Raw genomic sequence first — 17,291 nt, forward strand, 5'->3', positions numbered from 1 at the left:
AGAGTCTGCAAACTACTTTTTAAAAACAAAGCGATAAGGTAGATTTTTCCATTATTTCGGGCATCGGTGCTTGCTCAAGTGCATCATCATGGTTTTCCTCAGCTTTATTTTATTCTGTAACAATTGAATCAGTCTTCATGTGCCCAGTGGTGCTACTGGGGCTTAAATATTTCAGAGACTCCTGGTTATTCTTTAATTTTAGGAATCAGGGCGATGAGGCAGTTCATGAAAACCAGAGTCTCCTCTACGTCTGTTGGTATGTTTGTAACTGGGACCGTCTGCCAAGCTGGTTCACCAGGGAACAGTTCACTTAATTCAGACGGCCTTAAAGGTACGAGGACCAGCTTATTGAAGACTCACAAGTTTAAACAGCTTTCCCTGGCAGACAGTGGCTGTGTCTGTAGGGTTGCTGAGCACAGACAGACAGGCAGACAGGCAGACAGACAGACAAACAGAGAAACAGGCAGGCAGGCAAACTTATTTCTGAGATGAAGAGAGTATGTTTTAAAATCAAGTTGTTATTTTAGCAAAAACAGTTTAATCCCAGAAAATGCTTTAAAAACCAAACCAAACCAAACAACAGCAACAACTCTGTTTTGTTTGTTAAAGTACACATGTAGTGTATCTTTACCTGGTTGAGAAGCCTCTGAATTTACCCATACAGAGCGCAGAGTGGGGACTCTCAGACCATCCTTGTTTGGAAGCCCTTTGTTAAAGATGCTCAAAAGCAGACACAGCTGTGGCCCTTGTCAGAGGAAAAAAGGGGACAGTGAGCTGAGGACATTGTGGGGACCTGAGCTGCTTTGTTTTCGATCAACGAGCTGTACCTTCTTAAGTTTTGTGCACCCATCTGTCTTTATTGTGGGCATTCTTGTCTCTAGTCATTGGGTCCTCATGGGTAGATAAAGGAGGGATGTCACAGTCTAGGGGACTTGGCAGGGAGGGAGTCATGGATTCATGCCAATGAGTGAGTATCCTCAAAGGCCCTTGCCCTGCCCGCTGCATGGAGCCTCTGAGCCTGGATTCCCTGATGGGCTGCTCAGAAAGCCAGTGGACTGAGGGTGTCATGTGATTCCTTGAGACTAATAAGAGGACCTCCCACCACAGCTCCTGGTGGATGGCCAGGAGTGCCCTGGTTTTTGCCACACACATTCTTCAGTGCTCTGTACCCTGGGTCATGAAGCAGGGCTTCCTAGGGCTGACTCCCGAAGCTCCGTGACTCCATCCTCTTAGGAGAAGGTGCTAACCAGCAAGGCACCGATCTAGTAGTGGAAGTCATTCACACACAGCCTTCTGTAGGTGCACCAACGAGCTTGAAATTAGGCACAGTGCACCCTGAAAGGCACCAAGAGCTGCTTGGGAAGTCAAGAAAGAACAAGAGTAAAAATGGAAGACCCAGAAGCCCAAGGGTAAGACCTTCCTTCACGTTTTTCACGTTTTCCCATGCCCTTTCCTCTCCTGCTTCCTTCCACTTCTTTTTCTATCTTTACCTCCATTTTCTTTCCTTCCTTCCACCCTGTCTTGCCTCCTTCCTTCATTTCATACCATAACAGCTCTACCTTTTTGGTTGCCGAAGGAACATTTTTTTTTTTTTTTTTGTCCCGAGTTAACCTCCATCTTTTCTTTTCTTGGTTTGTGTCCCTTGACCATTCAGCCAGCTAGTAGATATTGGATGACTACTATGAACTACTACTACTACTACTTAGAAAAGAAGGTTGAAATAGAACTGGGCTCTCCAGAGTGTTAAGATTCAATTCAGGAATGTTGCTACAGATATGGGCAGGTGAAATAATCATTATGGTTATGTAATCATGCAAAGCTATAACTAGAGACGATGCAGGATGAGTCGGGCAGCCTTGCTGGATGAGTTGCAAGAAGGGAGCAATTTTTCATGGGGTATGTGAGTTTAAGCAAACTTTTTAGACAATGAATGCAAGTTGAATTTCCATGTATTATTAGTATTTGGAGAAGAGATGAAACCCCAGGCCTGGGAGGGAATGGGTGTAGATTAAAATCTCCATGTTGGTGACTGTAACCTTGTCACCGACACTTTCCATGAAAAACTACTGTCCTTCTTCGGGCTCCTTTGGCTGCCTAACTTCCCTTCACTCCTGGCCATGGCTGTAGTTCTTCCCAAATGAGATTTCTCTTCAGCTGGTAACAGGTTCAGGGGATTAACCAGTCCAGATTGAACTCTAATTGGTCAGGGGATTGTTCTGTTTGCTTAGTGATTGGAAAAATCACATGTATAGAAAGTGAAGCTGAAGGGGAAAGGACAGACATAAAGTCCCAGCCTACTGTAGAAATTCCAGCCCATAATTTCTGTCATATCTTTGGGTAACCAAAGCTCTCAGAGCTGAAATCTGACCAGCTAGAGACCCCAGGGAGGCTGGATGTAAAGACTTGGGTCAGAAATACTAATTTGTCTAGTTGGTGTCTGGCCTGTCATTGGACTATTTTTTTTCTAGTGTGAGGACTTGACCCCAAGACTTTTCACATGCTAGATGAGTGCAGCCTTACTGAGCTGCCTACCCATCTTGTCTCTATTTTGTTACAGTACTTTGGGACTGAAAAGCTTAGGCTGCCTTGCCTTTCGCATTGCCCAGTTCTATAGGTCAGAAAAAGTCTCCAGCCTCACATGTTTGCTGACATGTACATTTAATCTGCATTTGTGGTTTTCATCGTGGATACGTAACTGAGACTGATTCAAATTCTACGGCTTTCCAACATCTGTAATGACTTTTCAGCATCCCTAACCCATAGAAAGTGATCTCACCACCACTGTAACAGCTGTGAGGGAGATTAGTGAGCCTGAAGACGAGACAGTATGCCATACAAATAAATATGTATCTGGGTCATCAGAGTGTTGTCGCCTATCCAAGAATCCGAGAAAATACTGTGGGAAAGGCAGATTGATACCTACAGATATAATGGTCCCTTACGTTTTTGCTTGGGCTGAGAATATTATATGAAGAGAGGGTACCGAGGGGCCAACCTCCTGTTATAGAGAAGACAGAACATTCAATAAATACGCCACAACAGTATGCACTGTGGGTAACACCCTGTGCTGAAGAGCCCTGATCCGAGTCCTGTGTCTGTGTCTCTTTCTATGGAAATGCTTATGTGAAATCTAGCTGAGATATTGCGTTAACAGCCTAGAAAGGGAAGTTGATGATTCTAAGTTTATTCCCTCCAAGGCTGGCATATCTCTGTGATTGTTCCAAGTAACACCTAGAGAGCTTAGCTTTACTGTTAACATTGCTTGAGAGATAGAGGGTAGTTGAGGTCTCCTCTGCTCATGACCTTTGGATTTTTGCCCCGAAGCAAAGGAAATAATCCCTTTATCAAATATTTGCTAGGCTGCTTAGAATATAAATGTTCTCCCTGCTGCATTTTCATTGATTATTGAAAAGTTCACAGCTCATACCACATAGAACGTATGAGCTAGCCATGGGTATGTGTGTCTGTGGAGTTAGGAAGGATGCCTGTCTGTCTAAGAACACTGTGTAGCTCCTAGAGTTTGTCTGGGTTTTTCCTCCTTTGCATTCTTAGGTGAGACCCGGTGGAAAGGTGGCATGGTAGAGGGAGGAAGGGGGATGCGGTCCGTGGTGATGAATATAACCAGCCATGTGTTAGGCTGGGGTCATTAAAAGGCAATTGGAAGACCACGCTCCTCCCTGTGTTATAAAGAAGGGCAACAGAAGCTCAATGAAGGGATATTATTTGGGTTAACTTGATGTGGCAGAGTAAAGGTAAGTTAAGTTGATGAATTCAAGGCCAACCTGGGCTACAGATGAAGACCCATTCTACCAGGACAAATACAACAACAATAAAAAAAGTTAAACCAGGGTCCAAGCATGGACTCTTTGGCATCCTGAAATAAATAAATTAAACCCTTGTCCTCAGTTGTGAAGTTGCATCAGATAAAAGATAAAATGATAAATAAACTGAATATTTGATCAGCAGAGTAAATTGACATTTTTTCCCACTGTGACTAGAAGTGAGTTAATAGAAATTTCAAGAAAATCTTTAAACCATAGTGTATGTTTTAAAAGAATACAGAGATTTTAATAAAATATATATAGGATCAGTTTAAAAAATATTCCTGGTTAAATACTGTCAGATTTACTGCACATTATATTATCACAACCTCATACAACAAACAACTTCAGAGGTGTGTAATAAGAAAAGCAAGCTTAGCCAGCTGACCAAAACCTGTCCAATGACTCTTTAAATAATGTGTGACAGAAACCAGGAACACAATACAGTACAAGTCATATGATATGGAAAACACTCACCAGTTATAATTAAATTAAGCTTTCTATTTCCCAGGCCAGCATTTAAAAAAAAATCAACAAATTAAATGGTTTAGGAAAAAAATATGAAAGAAAAAGCAGTTCAGGGTGCAGTCATAACTTTAGCTCCAGTTTCTTTGTTTTGATGCTGGGGGCCAAATTGGGGACCTAGAGGATTCTGGGAAGGCTCTCTGCTCCTGAGATACCCCTCCTGACCCCCCTCACCCTGTTTGATATTGCCTCCTCCTGCTCCTTACCAGGTCCCCATGCTCATACTAGGAAATTCAACAGCTTCATCGCTGAACTTCTCAGACACAGGGTCATAGGAGAAGGGGTGGAATGTGGAAGGGGCAGGCCCTAGGTCACTGGGCTGGATTCATGTTCCCATGGGTAAGGCTCTGAGAGAACATGCCATTTCTGGCTGTAGGCAAATTCTCAACATCTTCCACCTGAGGTAGCCATAGAAAGGACTTTCTCCCTTCTCTCCCCTCCTACTTTTTCCTCTCCTCCCCTCCAGGAGTTCAGGGCTGAAAATAGTGTTTTGGAAAGACAATAGACATCTGAGAGGGACTTGTTTTCTGTGAGTGGCTATGTCTGTGAGTGACTATTTCTGTGACCCCAGCTATGTCATTTTGAGCAAACTCCTATCTATAGACAGTGTGAGGTGGCTCTCTGCTGGCCTGAAGTATGGGACACTTACACTCTGTAGGTGAGTTCTCTTGCTCAGACTTGCCTGCATCCAGCTGCACTCAGCAGATGGATCCTATATCATGTGGCGCTGCCTTTTTGGTGGAGACTGTACAGCTCTCGAAGTCCCAGAAAATGTTATCTAGCCCCTTTACAGAAAAATGGTCTTGATACTCAACAATTAGAAAGTTGATTGTAGAAGGATGAGGAGGAAGTCTTGCCAGGATAATTTGGGGGCTGAGGTCAGGGGGGTTCCACAGATAGAGGCATTTAGAATCTAAAGGGCGTAATAGGATTAGTAAGGGAACAACAATTTTCCTGCAGGAAACCGGATGGCGAGGCATGAGCGACAAGACTTTTGTCGCAGGCTCCTGCCACCTGAGCTTCAGGATGGAAAAGCTGCTCTAATTCCATTGAATTCATTCCTAATAATATGCCAAATTTTTTCAGCGCAAAAGTCACATAAAATAAAATACTTCGGCAACAGGGAGCTGAATAGGTTTCTTTCAAACGAAGCTCTGTTCTCCCACAGCTGAGCCATGCTGCTTTTCACAGTTTCAGAACAAAACCATCTTGTGGGATTTGACCTTGAGTTTTTAAGCATTGATTGCGAACTAGATGATTAGATTCCCCTGCCCCAGCAACCAGAATCCTTTTCACCACTTTGCATGTATTACATACCCCCGCCCCAGGCAGCCGGTACTGTATAAAATGTCCTTAAGGAACCCACAGCCCTGGCAAGCTCTCTCAGATCACCTCCTCCATCACTAAAGAGGCCCAAAGAGTAAAGATTATTAACAATGAAGGGTGAATTTGGGCCAACAACTCCTGCTCGGCAAAGATATAAAGCATTAGGCAACTATTTATTTTCCATATGTGACTAATATTGTCTGCATTAAAAGGTTATTAGTGTGAGTCCAGCTCAATGCCAAGTCATTATTGCCATTCCGAGAGAAACTCTCCTGGAGTTCCGAAGTGAAATGTCTCCTGTAGGCTCACCTGTCACTTGGTCACCAGCTGCTGGTGCTCCTTTAGAAATGTCAGGAGATGAAGCCTTTCTGAAGGAAGTGGGGTGGGTCCTGAGATTTGGGTTGACTCCTGTCTGTGGATCCCAGGGGGATCAGCTCCCTTCTGCCTCCCGCCATCAGACCTTCCATCCATGATAGACTGTATTCCTTCTTAATTCATGGTCCTTGCTAATGAATAAACATGCGTCTTTCCTTAAGTTCCTTTCCTGGTTGTTTTGGTCACAGCAATGAGAAGAATAATGAACACACTTTCTTAGAGCACAGGTGTCCTGTCTGCTGTCCTAAGTGTCTGGGACACTTAGACTTACAGGTAATTCCCCTGCTTCAGGGTTGCCCCCATATAAGCAGGTCAACACTGCTCACATGGATACAAGGAGCTCTATGGGTTAGCAACACTCCTGACCTTGCCTCTCTGTGGCCTTCTGTTTCACCTGGAGGGGGTGGGGGATGGGATCAAGCTCAATAGTTTATAAGGCATCTTCTAACTCTGATTTGGAGGCCTTCTGTGGCAGTGTGGGCAGTCCTCTTCACAGCCCTGTGGTGCTTCCCTGCCTGAGGTGCCTTTGAAGTCAGCAGGGAAAGCAGTGGGCCAGGGAATCCCTGGGGCTGGAGAGAAGGGAGCTCTTGGGGTTGCTCTAAGGACAGGGCTCTGGAGGTTAGAGGTGTGGGGATGGGCATGTATCAGACCACAAGCAAGACGTGGCTGAGTCTGGGCTAATTTTGCCCAGCTTTGGAACAAAGGAGAGAGGTTACTGGCATGGCAGGTGACAGCCTTTCCCATCTTGGTAAGACCATCATTGGGCTAATGTTTAGACTTTGCAGGGCCACACCCAGACTCAAAAGTGTCCAGGTACTTAGACTAAGGAAAGGGACAAAGTCATTAGAACAGGTCACTGAGGTCTGCAGGCACACAGAGCCAGGGCAACCCTTGCTAGAGCCAAGGAACCCTCTGTGAAGAGAAATGGCAAGTCCGAGCAGAAGAAACTTTCTGTTTCTTCCAATTACTCAAGAAGAAAGTGTTTCTCTGGAAAAATGTGTGTGTGTGTGTGTGTGTGTGTGTGTGTGTGTTGTTGGCTTTGCTATTTTGCATTCAGAAGAAAAGTAATTAGCCCCCTAGCAGTCAATTCCAACCAGACAAGACTTTGTGCTAAGTACTTTATCATTCCATGTAATTTGAAGCTCATACTGGGTTGTATTTGCAATGTAGTCAAGGGACAAATGGAAGCTCTCTGAAGTCAGGATCCCACAGCCGTCGAGTTGGGACATTCTGCAGCTAAAATGCAAACCCAGATCTTAGAGCAGATTGAAGTGCACTCTTGCTTCCAAAGTACATTTCTAAGCCTAAGCGCTGCTGCTGCTGTTGCTGCTGCTACAGGCCAAGAGAGCAAGTGCCTCACTTTTCACATTAACGTAGCTCGGTATTCTCAGTCCCAGCTCTGACATTTCAGGTCACTGAACTATCTGTTATTGGAGGCTTCCCTGAGCATCACAGGATGTCTGAGACAGCGTCCCTTTCCTCTAACTCATATGCTGACTGTAGCAGGCCCTTCTCCTCCAACTCTATCACTCAGTGATAACAACATCCAAAGTTCGCACACTTTGCCGAAATCCCAGCCTTGCTTCAACAAAATGAGAGTCAGTCACATGACCCACATGTCCATTTGCCATCAAAAGAAAGATCTATATATGAAATTTTAAAACTGTGTTCCATTTTGTTTTCTTTTCTACCAAAATTCTATTGCTAATGATCTTAGCTCCCTCTCCCTGCCTGGCTGAGATCCTGGCGTGTGTCACTGGAAAACCTTTGCCTTCCTGGCAGCCTCCCTGGCAGCCTCCCAAATCTCTCAAACACTTTCTCTTTGAAGCCCGGAGCCTCCGAAGGAAGTATTAAGAGCCAACCAGCTATGAAAGCCGTGTGCTCTTCTCTCGGCTAAGTGCCTCTGCCTAGGCAGTAAAATGTTTCAGTGGCAGGAACATATGGCATCAACATGGCCTCTGAGAGCCATGCTGAGAGGTTAACAAGCGTGGAGGAGAGGGAGACAGGTTGTGCTATGCTCAGAAAGCGGACAAGATAGGACCTCCTCTTCCTAGGAGGACTGGGCTGGGCTTCCTTGGGGTACTTGAATCTGTATACTTCATGCTTTGTGTGCAATAGGGCTAGTGCCTTGGCCCTATCATGGACTGTTCCTTTAGGAAGGCTTGCTCTAGACCCTAGCATCTGCCACAGAGAGAGACTTGGAGCAACCATGTAGGCCAGCATTAATCCTAGGTCTGACGCTAGGCAGGCACCCACCTTCCATTAGGCAATTCAGCAGCCAGCCATGCACTGCATTCTGAGTGCACAGGCTCTTGAGGGGTGGCTTCCATCACTTTGGAGACTCTGAGCAGACAATTAGCCTAGAGTCTGAGTAAGAGATCAGCTGTGGAGGCGGCAGAGTGTCCCAGTTTAACAATTCCAGGATGAACACAGCTAGCAAAGGTCATTGGCATATTCTATCCACAAAGCATATTGATTATGAAGTTTCCCAGTCATGCCAAGAATGAGACATCTCCCTCCTGGGTGCCATCATCAAGGCACATTGTTAATGGGAATTTGTAAATTGAATTTATTTGATCATCATCATTATGTGTACACACACACACACACACACACACACACACACACACACCCATAGTGTTTGTGTGAAGGTTGGAATACAACATTTGTTTGTATTCTTTTTACCTTATGTGGGTTTTAGGAATCAAACAAGTCATCAGGCCTGCATGGGGAGCACTTTTATACACCAAGCCATTGCACTGGTCCTATAACGGATACATTCTTGGAATTAATTCCAAGAGCATATGTGTTTGGAATAAGTAAGGACCATCTGGAAAAATGTTATCCCCTCTTCAAACAGGGTCTCACATAACCTAGGCTGACCTTGAACTCCTGTCTATCTAAGGATGGTCTTGAATGCTGATTCTCCTTCCTCCATTTCTGAGTGTTGAGTTTATAGGTGTAAGCTACGAGCTTTATACATTGCTAATGGTTTGACCCAGAACTTCATGTCTTCTTCCATCTCAGCCACACATACAGTGTTACCTAGAAAAGTCTCCCAGAGGCAAATGCAGTAGGTTCTTCATGAAAGAATATGTGGGGACACCCTGAGCTGTAGTTGAAAGTGGGCACTGTACATGAGTCTGTGAACATCCATGCCTGGTACACACACAGTGTGAATGAGTGGGCCAGGTGGCCTTGTTTAAATTCCAGCTTAGTCTGTATATATACAATACACACATGCACACACGTATGAAGTGTTTTGAACCTCATTTCATGCTCGGGACTAGGCAAAGATGTTCTGCATCTTAAAATGCTTTCTTTTGGTAAGGCTAGAAGAGCATATTTCATACCTCTGAAGTATTTTCACACTAAGCATCTAGGGGCTCCAGATTTTTGTTCATTTCACAAGTATTTATTGAGCACCTACTGTGTTCTAGACACTTACCCAGACTTTGGATTCAACAGTGAAAATAGGCACCAGTCATACTCTTCTTCTTCTTCTTCTTCTTCTTCTTCTTCTTCTTCTTCTTCTTCTTCTTCTTCTTCTTCTTCTTCTTCTTCTTCTTCTTCTTCTTCTTCTTCTTCTTCTTCTTCTTCTTCTTCCTCCTCCTCCTCTTCTTCCTCTTCTTCCTCTTCTTCCTCTTCCTCTTCTTCATCTTCTTCATCTTCTTCATCTTCTTCATCTCCTCCTCCTCCACCACCACCTTCTTCAAGTGTGTTTAAAAATCTATTTTATTTTGGTGTGGGGAGGGACATGTGTACATGTATGTGTATGCATGTTAACCTGGGCATGCTCATGTAGAGGCCAGATGTCAACATCTTATGTGTTCCCATTTACCCTCCAACTTATTTTTTTTTGAGGCAAGGTCACTCACTGAACATGGAACTCACTGGCTGGCCAGCCAGCAATCCCCACTCCCTATGTTTTCCTGCCTTCTTCTCCTCCTTAGTGCTAGAACTATGCACTATTCTTGCCTTTTATATGGAGACTCAGACTCAGCTCCCCGTGCTTGCAGAGTGATGACTTCACTCACTGCCCTGTTCCCTCATCTCACTTTCCGGGAACTTATGTGGTTCTGCCATGCCTCCAGGAGAGAAGCCCGGTGTTCAGCGATGGTTAGAACATCAGTGAACAAACTCTTCCCCATTCACTTTGTGCTCCGGACTGGGGGAGGAAGTGTGCTCCAAGGACAGAGATTTTGGAACCCAGCCTCAGTGGTGGGTAGACTGGATAACTGGTCCATGAGCAATTAATTTGGAGACTGAAAAATGCAAATTTGTGTCAGGCATCATGACAATCTAAGAATTTTTAAATACATTTCTGGGTGAAATAATTCATTAAGGCTTACCAAGGAATGTCAAGGCATGGAGCCTAGAACATACTATGTAAACATTGGCATGAATGAAGAGAGCTGTCACGCATAGTTGCATGGGCCTTGCACTGCACCTCTCCAGGGCATCCCATTCCTATAGCAGAGCTAACGCACAGGCCGCATGGCCAGGTACAGCAGCTTTAAAGTGCATTGTTCAAACAGTCTCAGTAAGTCCTTTCTGTGCTCTATCTCCTACTTCATCCGTATTTCCCTATGCTGTGGCAGAAGTGGAACCTGGAGGCAGAGAGGTCAGTTTTTCCTTGGGTCCATGAAGTATTTCAGGGAGGAGCTTTCAGTCAGAACCCAGGTGCATCCAACACAGAGTTCCTGCATGGAGACTCGGATGAAACAGTCCCTGGAATGTGATGGAGTTGTGGAAGCATTTAGGTCTCTGGTGTTCAACAAGAAGATACTGAAATGATGATTTTCCAAGTCTTGAGCTTTAGGGTTTAAGTTTGAGAGCCCTTTGACCATTAAGTTCGTGTGACTTGTTTTCTCTGTCTGAAACACTCCACCCCCTACACTCTTTCTTTCTTCTTTTCTCAAAAGACTTGAGAATGATCCCAGAAAACACCAGCTGATGGAGGTTCTGGGAACACCCCAGGCACTGTTGGCAATTGAAGGGTATCAGCAGAAGTGGAGGAGATCAGCGATAAGGCCAGTGAGTTGTCTCTGTTAGAACTCACTTTGAATATCCAGCCTTCCTCAGAGTCAGCAGTAAACAAGATGTGTGATCTATCAGGCTAGCCTTAGCTTCTCTTCTTAGTTCTGGTTGACTGTGCTTATAACCAGGCTCTTACACTTTCTGTCCTGTTCATCCTCCTTGATGAAGTCAGGAAGAGTCAAGCAAAAATGGATGCTGTTGAGCTACACACACGACTCCTTGAATCATCCCAAAGACCCTGAGAGGAAGATTGCCTGAGACCTGGGGGTGCCACACCCAGTGAGACTGTGGAAAGTCAGTCTCTAATGATGGCCCTTGCTCATCAGGGCCATTTAGTTAATTCTCAGTAAACACTCAGAACACTTAGCTCCCAGGGTCGCCAAATGTAAAAGGCTTTTATCATATTGGGAAAGTGGACAGAGACAGAAATGACCTCGAGGTTCAGAGATGACCTTGAAAGTTTGGTGGGAAATGAGTTTAGCTTTTGGACTTCAGGACGGGACTGCATACCTTTTGTGGATGCATCTGACTCCGTATGCTATGGCCATCTCTTCAAATGGCAGAGCCTGTAGAGCCTTAGAGAGAATCTACTTATGGTGGTGATCATGATGCCTTTTTTTGTTTACAGGTCTTCCTAATGAAAACGGGCAGACCGAGGCAGAAATGTCTGTTGCTAAGTTACATGCTGGACCACGTGTCCCAGGGCATTACGTTCTTTGTTTTCCATCTTCAGATTAGCTCCTGTGTAACTTGTGCTCTTTATACAGTATGAGTTCTCATGGCCGTGGACAGGACTATTTCCTTAAGCAGGAGGAAGGTTGTGCTCTGGTAATGAAGGTCACACTCCCTGCCCAGAGTTAGTAAGCAGTTACTCTGTCAACACTTCAAGGACAAAGATATTGCTTTCTGCCCATTTGACAGATGGTAAAGTTGAGGTCCACAGAGACAAATGGCCTCTCCACAATGACACAGTTGTTAGAAATGCCCCTCTATGTGTTTGTGTGTGGTGGGGTATGTATGCATGTATATTTGCAGGTATTCACGAGGAGACCAGAGGGGGAATTCAGGTATCTTGCTTTCTCACTTTCTGCCTGATCTCCTTAGGATAAGGTCTTTCACTGAACCTGGAGCTAGGTTGGCAGTCAGCAGGCTCCAGTGATCCAGTCATTCATCCACCCATTGTTTACATGGGAGATATATGGAATGTTTACATGGGTGCTAGGGAGTCGAACTTAGGTCCCAATGCTTGAACACTTTTACCCACTGAGCCATTTCTCCACCCCAGCCTCATACTCTATGTCTTTTTTTTTATGTTAGATTTTAGTCTAGCAGGAATGAATTACCTGTAAATAATTCCCCTGTCCCTCAAACTCCCTGAGAAGTATCTTTCTCCCTACGGAGGCAATTCTTTAGCTTCCCACACTTACTAAACATGGTGAATGTCACTGAGTCTGGCTTTGCCTCTGTGGCATGTTTTATTGGCGTCTTCCCATTTGCCCATCAGATAGGCAGGTGAGAAGAAGGTATGCTAGCAGATAGCTGTCTTGATGTTAGGTGAAACATCACACAATAATTTATATATTATCAAAAATGCTGCATGGATTCATGTTGCATGGCTTTGTTAGTCAGCAGGTCATGCTAACTTGGTGAATAACCTCAGTAGCTCCACACAGGGAGGCAACTGCAGGGTAGTTACAATATTACCAGTGAGCCAGAGACTGCCTTGGTCTTGACTGGGCCATACCAACACAAGGTCAACTTTGTGGTCAGCACAACTGAACAGGGTACTGGGTCTGCTTTGTGTCAGCTATTGAAGAGGCATCCCACTTCTCATTTCCTGAGTCTGGTAGGCTACAGAGGAGGTCTAGGAGGAAGACGGTTTACAGAGGTCTCCAGAAGCCTCTATTCCAGCATAGTTGACTCCATTCACAATAATGCTAAGTGTACAAAATAGAAGACTATGCATATTACAACATCCAATTTGTCTCTTTCTTGCTCCTCTCTGAACACACACACACACACACACACACACACACACACACACACACACACACACACACATTAACATCCATTATTCATGAGCTTAATTTTAATTTTAATTTTCTTCTCTAACTTCTCTAAAAAATTTAAAATATCTTTTAAATTATCCAAAGATGGTATACGGAATACCATCTTGGTTGCTTAAATATGCAACAATAATAAACAAGATATATTTTACATATACACATTATCTATTTGCCCTTTTTAAAAAATTGCTTACAACTTATAGAAACTTCTTATAGAAAGGTACATGAGGCAGGAAGGGAGAGAGATGCCATTCAGAGGCGAGGAGGCTATCATTTATACCACAAAATCCAACTTAATTACGGTCCGCCAGTCCCTCATCATTCTCCTCTTGTGCTTGCCCAGGTTAGGTAATTCTAGGCATCTTCTGACAATTGCCATCTTGCAATTAATATGCCAGGGCTGGCACATTTCAGCATCTCAGCTTCCATGACCCCAGCTGTCAGCAGCTGCATCTGTTTAATCAGGACCCGTGTTGCTCTCTTCCATCAAACAACTTTTAACTTTCTCAGGTAACAGAAAACTTGGATGGAAGAGAAAGACATCAGTTGAATTTTAATTTAGTCTTGTCATGTAGAAAATAGGCTGAAGAAGTGGTCTAAGGATGGTTTGTCAATGGAAGAATGGATGATGCAGGTGCTGGGAGTCTGATCACTACCATCTTCTCATCCACAGTGGGATGCTGCGGGTCATCAGAAGGCCTGGTACCCAAAAGCAGTTGACAGAGAGCAGAGAATGGGCCCTTGGCTGGATAGATCATCACACGCCTTGCTGTCTCAGTTATGGAAGGAAGGATATGAACCTCACTACATGTTTCCTGGGAATGAAGGAGTTTGTCTCATGTGTGCTTGGTGTATAGACCAAAGACACCATCGCCCCCAAATACCCCAACAGCATTACCCCAAACAGGCTGTGAAGTTATTCCTTGTGACAAATGACCCACATACCCCTGCCTTCTTTAACTGCAGAGCTTCCCTACAGTGGAAGCCATGATGTCCTCTATAGTAGCTAGCTATGCTGATACATGGAAGGCTGATACCTGTGTCTATCTGCTAAGGATGAGTCAGAAACACACAGAGGTTATCAAGAACCTATAGTTGATCCATTAGCTCAGTGCTTCTTCAACCTTAAGGGGCATGGAGCATAGGGGTGGATTGGGTGAGGGGTCTTATAAATATGCAGGTTTTAAGGCATTGTGGCTGGAGCCTGAAGAGTTTGCATTTCTAACAAGTTCCAGGCAATAGAAGGCCTCTAATCCAAGGGCCACACTCTGGAGGATGTCATCAGCTTGTTATCATAGGGACCATCAGCTTTTTCAAAGGACTTTGGGGAAGGTTGACATCTTCATACAGTTTTTTTTTCTTAGATTGTCTTATTGACAAGAATAGTTGTTTCTTATGTACACTTCCATATGTAAATAACTCTGTTGGCTGGTTACTTGGCTTGCTGGTCTGAGACATGTGTGTCTTAATGGACCGGTGGAGGCCAGAGGATAAACTACTGAGCTATTCTTTCCTGCTACCTTGTGGGAATCAAGGGGTCAGCCATAGGTCTTGGGCCTCCTGTAAGTAATCCATGCTTTTACCTGCCGAGCCAAGTTTGTGCTTGTTTGTAAGCAGAGAATGGCCTTGTCCAAACCAGCATCATGCTTGCTCATGCCCTTCACTATTCCTAGCAGAGTAGGCTTTTCTGGAAGAGACAGGCAAGGACAGGATCAGGGTCTGCTCCTTCCCATGTGTTTCATCGTTTTTTACCGTTGCTCTGTTAGGATGGACTTGGAAAAGGCCATGCATTTTAGTAAGATGGGGTGTGAAAACGTGAAGAAATTCCCTTGCCAAGTCCTTTGCTTTGTACTTAAATCAGAGTTCAGTTCCTTTCAAGAGCCCCATTGCGATGACAGTCAGGAACATATTAATGACAGTTTCAGCTCCTGTCTCCTTCTTTTCTTTCCCTGAGGCTGTCTGCTTTGGTGTGTTTTAAATCAAACCCGCCATGTCTGGAGCCATTGGTCTTTGGCCTCTGAGACTCCTATGAAGGCTATACTGAGCTGTTGGGATGACTGGATGGGATAAATAAGAGAAGTTGAGAGAGGAGGCACGGGTGCTTCTTTAGCGTGGTGGGTGTATGGCAGGGAGATTATTTGCTACTGAGGCTGCGTTGTGATGACCTCATCCTTTATAAAGTGGCACACTGGGGGCAGCGTAATGTAGGTAAGCACAGAAGCACTTGCAAAAGGCTGTAGTGAGATATAGTGATGCTCTTCTTCAGCAGCAGGTGATCATGGGAAGTTAGAAAGGTGAGTGTGTAGGTCCTGGACATCTAGAGTTCATGTGGAAAGGATGATTGAAATAGTCACTTGAGACAACCCTAAATCACCTTCTTTACAGCCACATGGACAGCATTTGCCTGGATTCAGCCTTTGACTCTTGCAGGAGACTACTCATTTTGGGAGTAGATGGGAAGACAGAGCCATAAGACCCACCTCCCCTTACCTACTTCACAGAGACTGAGGCGTTTTCAAGACTCAACTCTTGTAATCTTATTCTCAGTATGCATGAGTTCTTTGTTTTTATTTTATTATCTATCTATCTATCTATCTATCTATCTATCTATCTATCTATCTATCTATCTACCTACCTACCTACCTACCTACCTACCTACCTACCTATCTATCTATCTATCTATCTATCTATCTATCTATCTATCTATCTATCTATCTATCTATCATGTATGTATGTGTGTATGTATATATCTACCATGTATGTGCCTATCTATCATCTATCATCTATCTATCTATCTATCTGTCTGTCTGTCTGTCTGTCTATCTATCTATCTATCTATCTATCTATCTATCTATCTATCTATCTATCATGTATGTATGTGTGTATGTATATATCTACCATGTATGTGCCTATCTATCATCTATCATCTATCTGTCTGTCTGTCTGTCTGTCTGTCTGTCTGTCTATCTATCTATCTATCTATCTATCTATCTATCTATCTATCTATCTATCTATCTATTTACCTATCCATCCACCCACCTACCTGCCTGTTTATGTCTGTGGGCATGCATATATCATGGGACATATTTGATGTCATAGGACAGTTTGTGAGGGCAGCTCATTCCTTCCACCATATGGGTTCTGGGGATTGAACTCAGGCTCTTGGGCTTAGTTTGATCCCCTGATTTCCACAAGTCGTTGCTCACTGAATTATCATGCTGGCCCATTATTTTCGTTTGTTCGTTCATTTTTAGTAGTACTGAGTTTTGAATATTGGGCCAAACATATTGGGGAAATGGTCTACCACTGAGTTCTACCCAGACCTGTTTTGTTTTTTTTTAAACTAGCTTGCTTTAACTTTGAGACAGGATCCATACACTACAACCAAGAAAGGCTTGAACTTGTGACTTTCCTGTCTCAGCCTCCTGAGTAGGTGGAATTAAAGCCCAGACCTGCCTGCCTGCCTTCCTCTCCCTCCTTCTCTCCCTCCTTCTCTCCCTCCTTCTCTCCTTCTGTCTCTCCCTTCCTCCCTCCATCCCTTCCTCTCTCCCCCTCTGTCCTTCTCAATTTCTCTCTCTTTCTCTCTCTCCTCTCTCTCTCTTTCTTTCTTTCTTTCTTTCTTTCTTTCTTTCTTTCTTTCTTTCTTTCTTTCTTCCTTCCTTCCTTCCTTCCTTCCTTCCTTCCTTCCTTCCTTTCTTTTAGATGATAACTATAAGATTCAGTTATTTCCTGAAGTCCAGCCCAGTTTAGAGTGGTTTGTTGTTTGGTGTGTGTTTGTGTGTGTGTGTGTACACACTGATGTGTGCATGGGGGTGGGCTGGTATATGTGTGCACATGCATGAGGAGCTGAGACAGCCTGAGCGTCACTAATCACAGGTGTGGGTATTGCTCCTCAGCGGGAAGCCACACACCTTGTTGGTTTGTGTGCTTCAAGAGTTTCATTTTATTTTTAAGTTTGTTTATTTCAGTGTGTGTGTGTGTGTGTGTGTGTGTGTGTGTGTGTGTGTATATATATATATATATATATATATATTTGTATATTTCAATATGTATGTGTGTTGTTATGGTCCTGTGTGCAGATGCTTGGGTCCCTGCACATATGTAGATGCTATAGAAAGATGTTGCCTGTCTTGCTCTA

General features: G+C 44.1%; 1 protein-coding gene across 3 annotated transcripts in view; it reads left to right on the top strand.

Annotated features, from left to right (window-relative positions):
* The window catches only part of Cpne4 (copine 4), a 485,330-nt gene that overhangs the window by 20,346 nt on the left and 447,693 nt on the right, over positions 1-17,291 (top strand). The window contains exon 1 of one of the 3 annotated variants that reach the window (XM_029482117.2): positions 1,191-1,409. The exons of the other annotated variants lie outside the window; for them this stretch is intronic. Within the exon in view, the coding sequence (XP_029337977.1) occupies positions 1,387-1,409 (23 nt within the window). The 5' untranslated portion in view covers positions 1,191-1,386. Of the gene's footprint in view, positions 1-1,190; positions 1,410-17,291 lie in introns of those variants that run through there. 3 annotated transcript variants of the gene reach the window in all.

Source organism: Mus caroli, unplaced genomic scaffold, assembly GCF_978045245.1.
Source record: "Mus caroli unplaced genomic scaffold, Mus_caroli_1 scaffold_11, whole genome shotgun sequence".
Taxonomy (NCBI): Eukaryota; Metazoa; Chordata; class Mammalia; order Rodentia; family Muridae; genus Mus; species Mus caroli.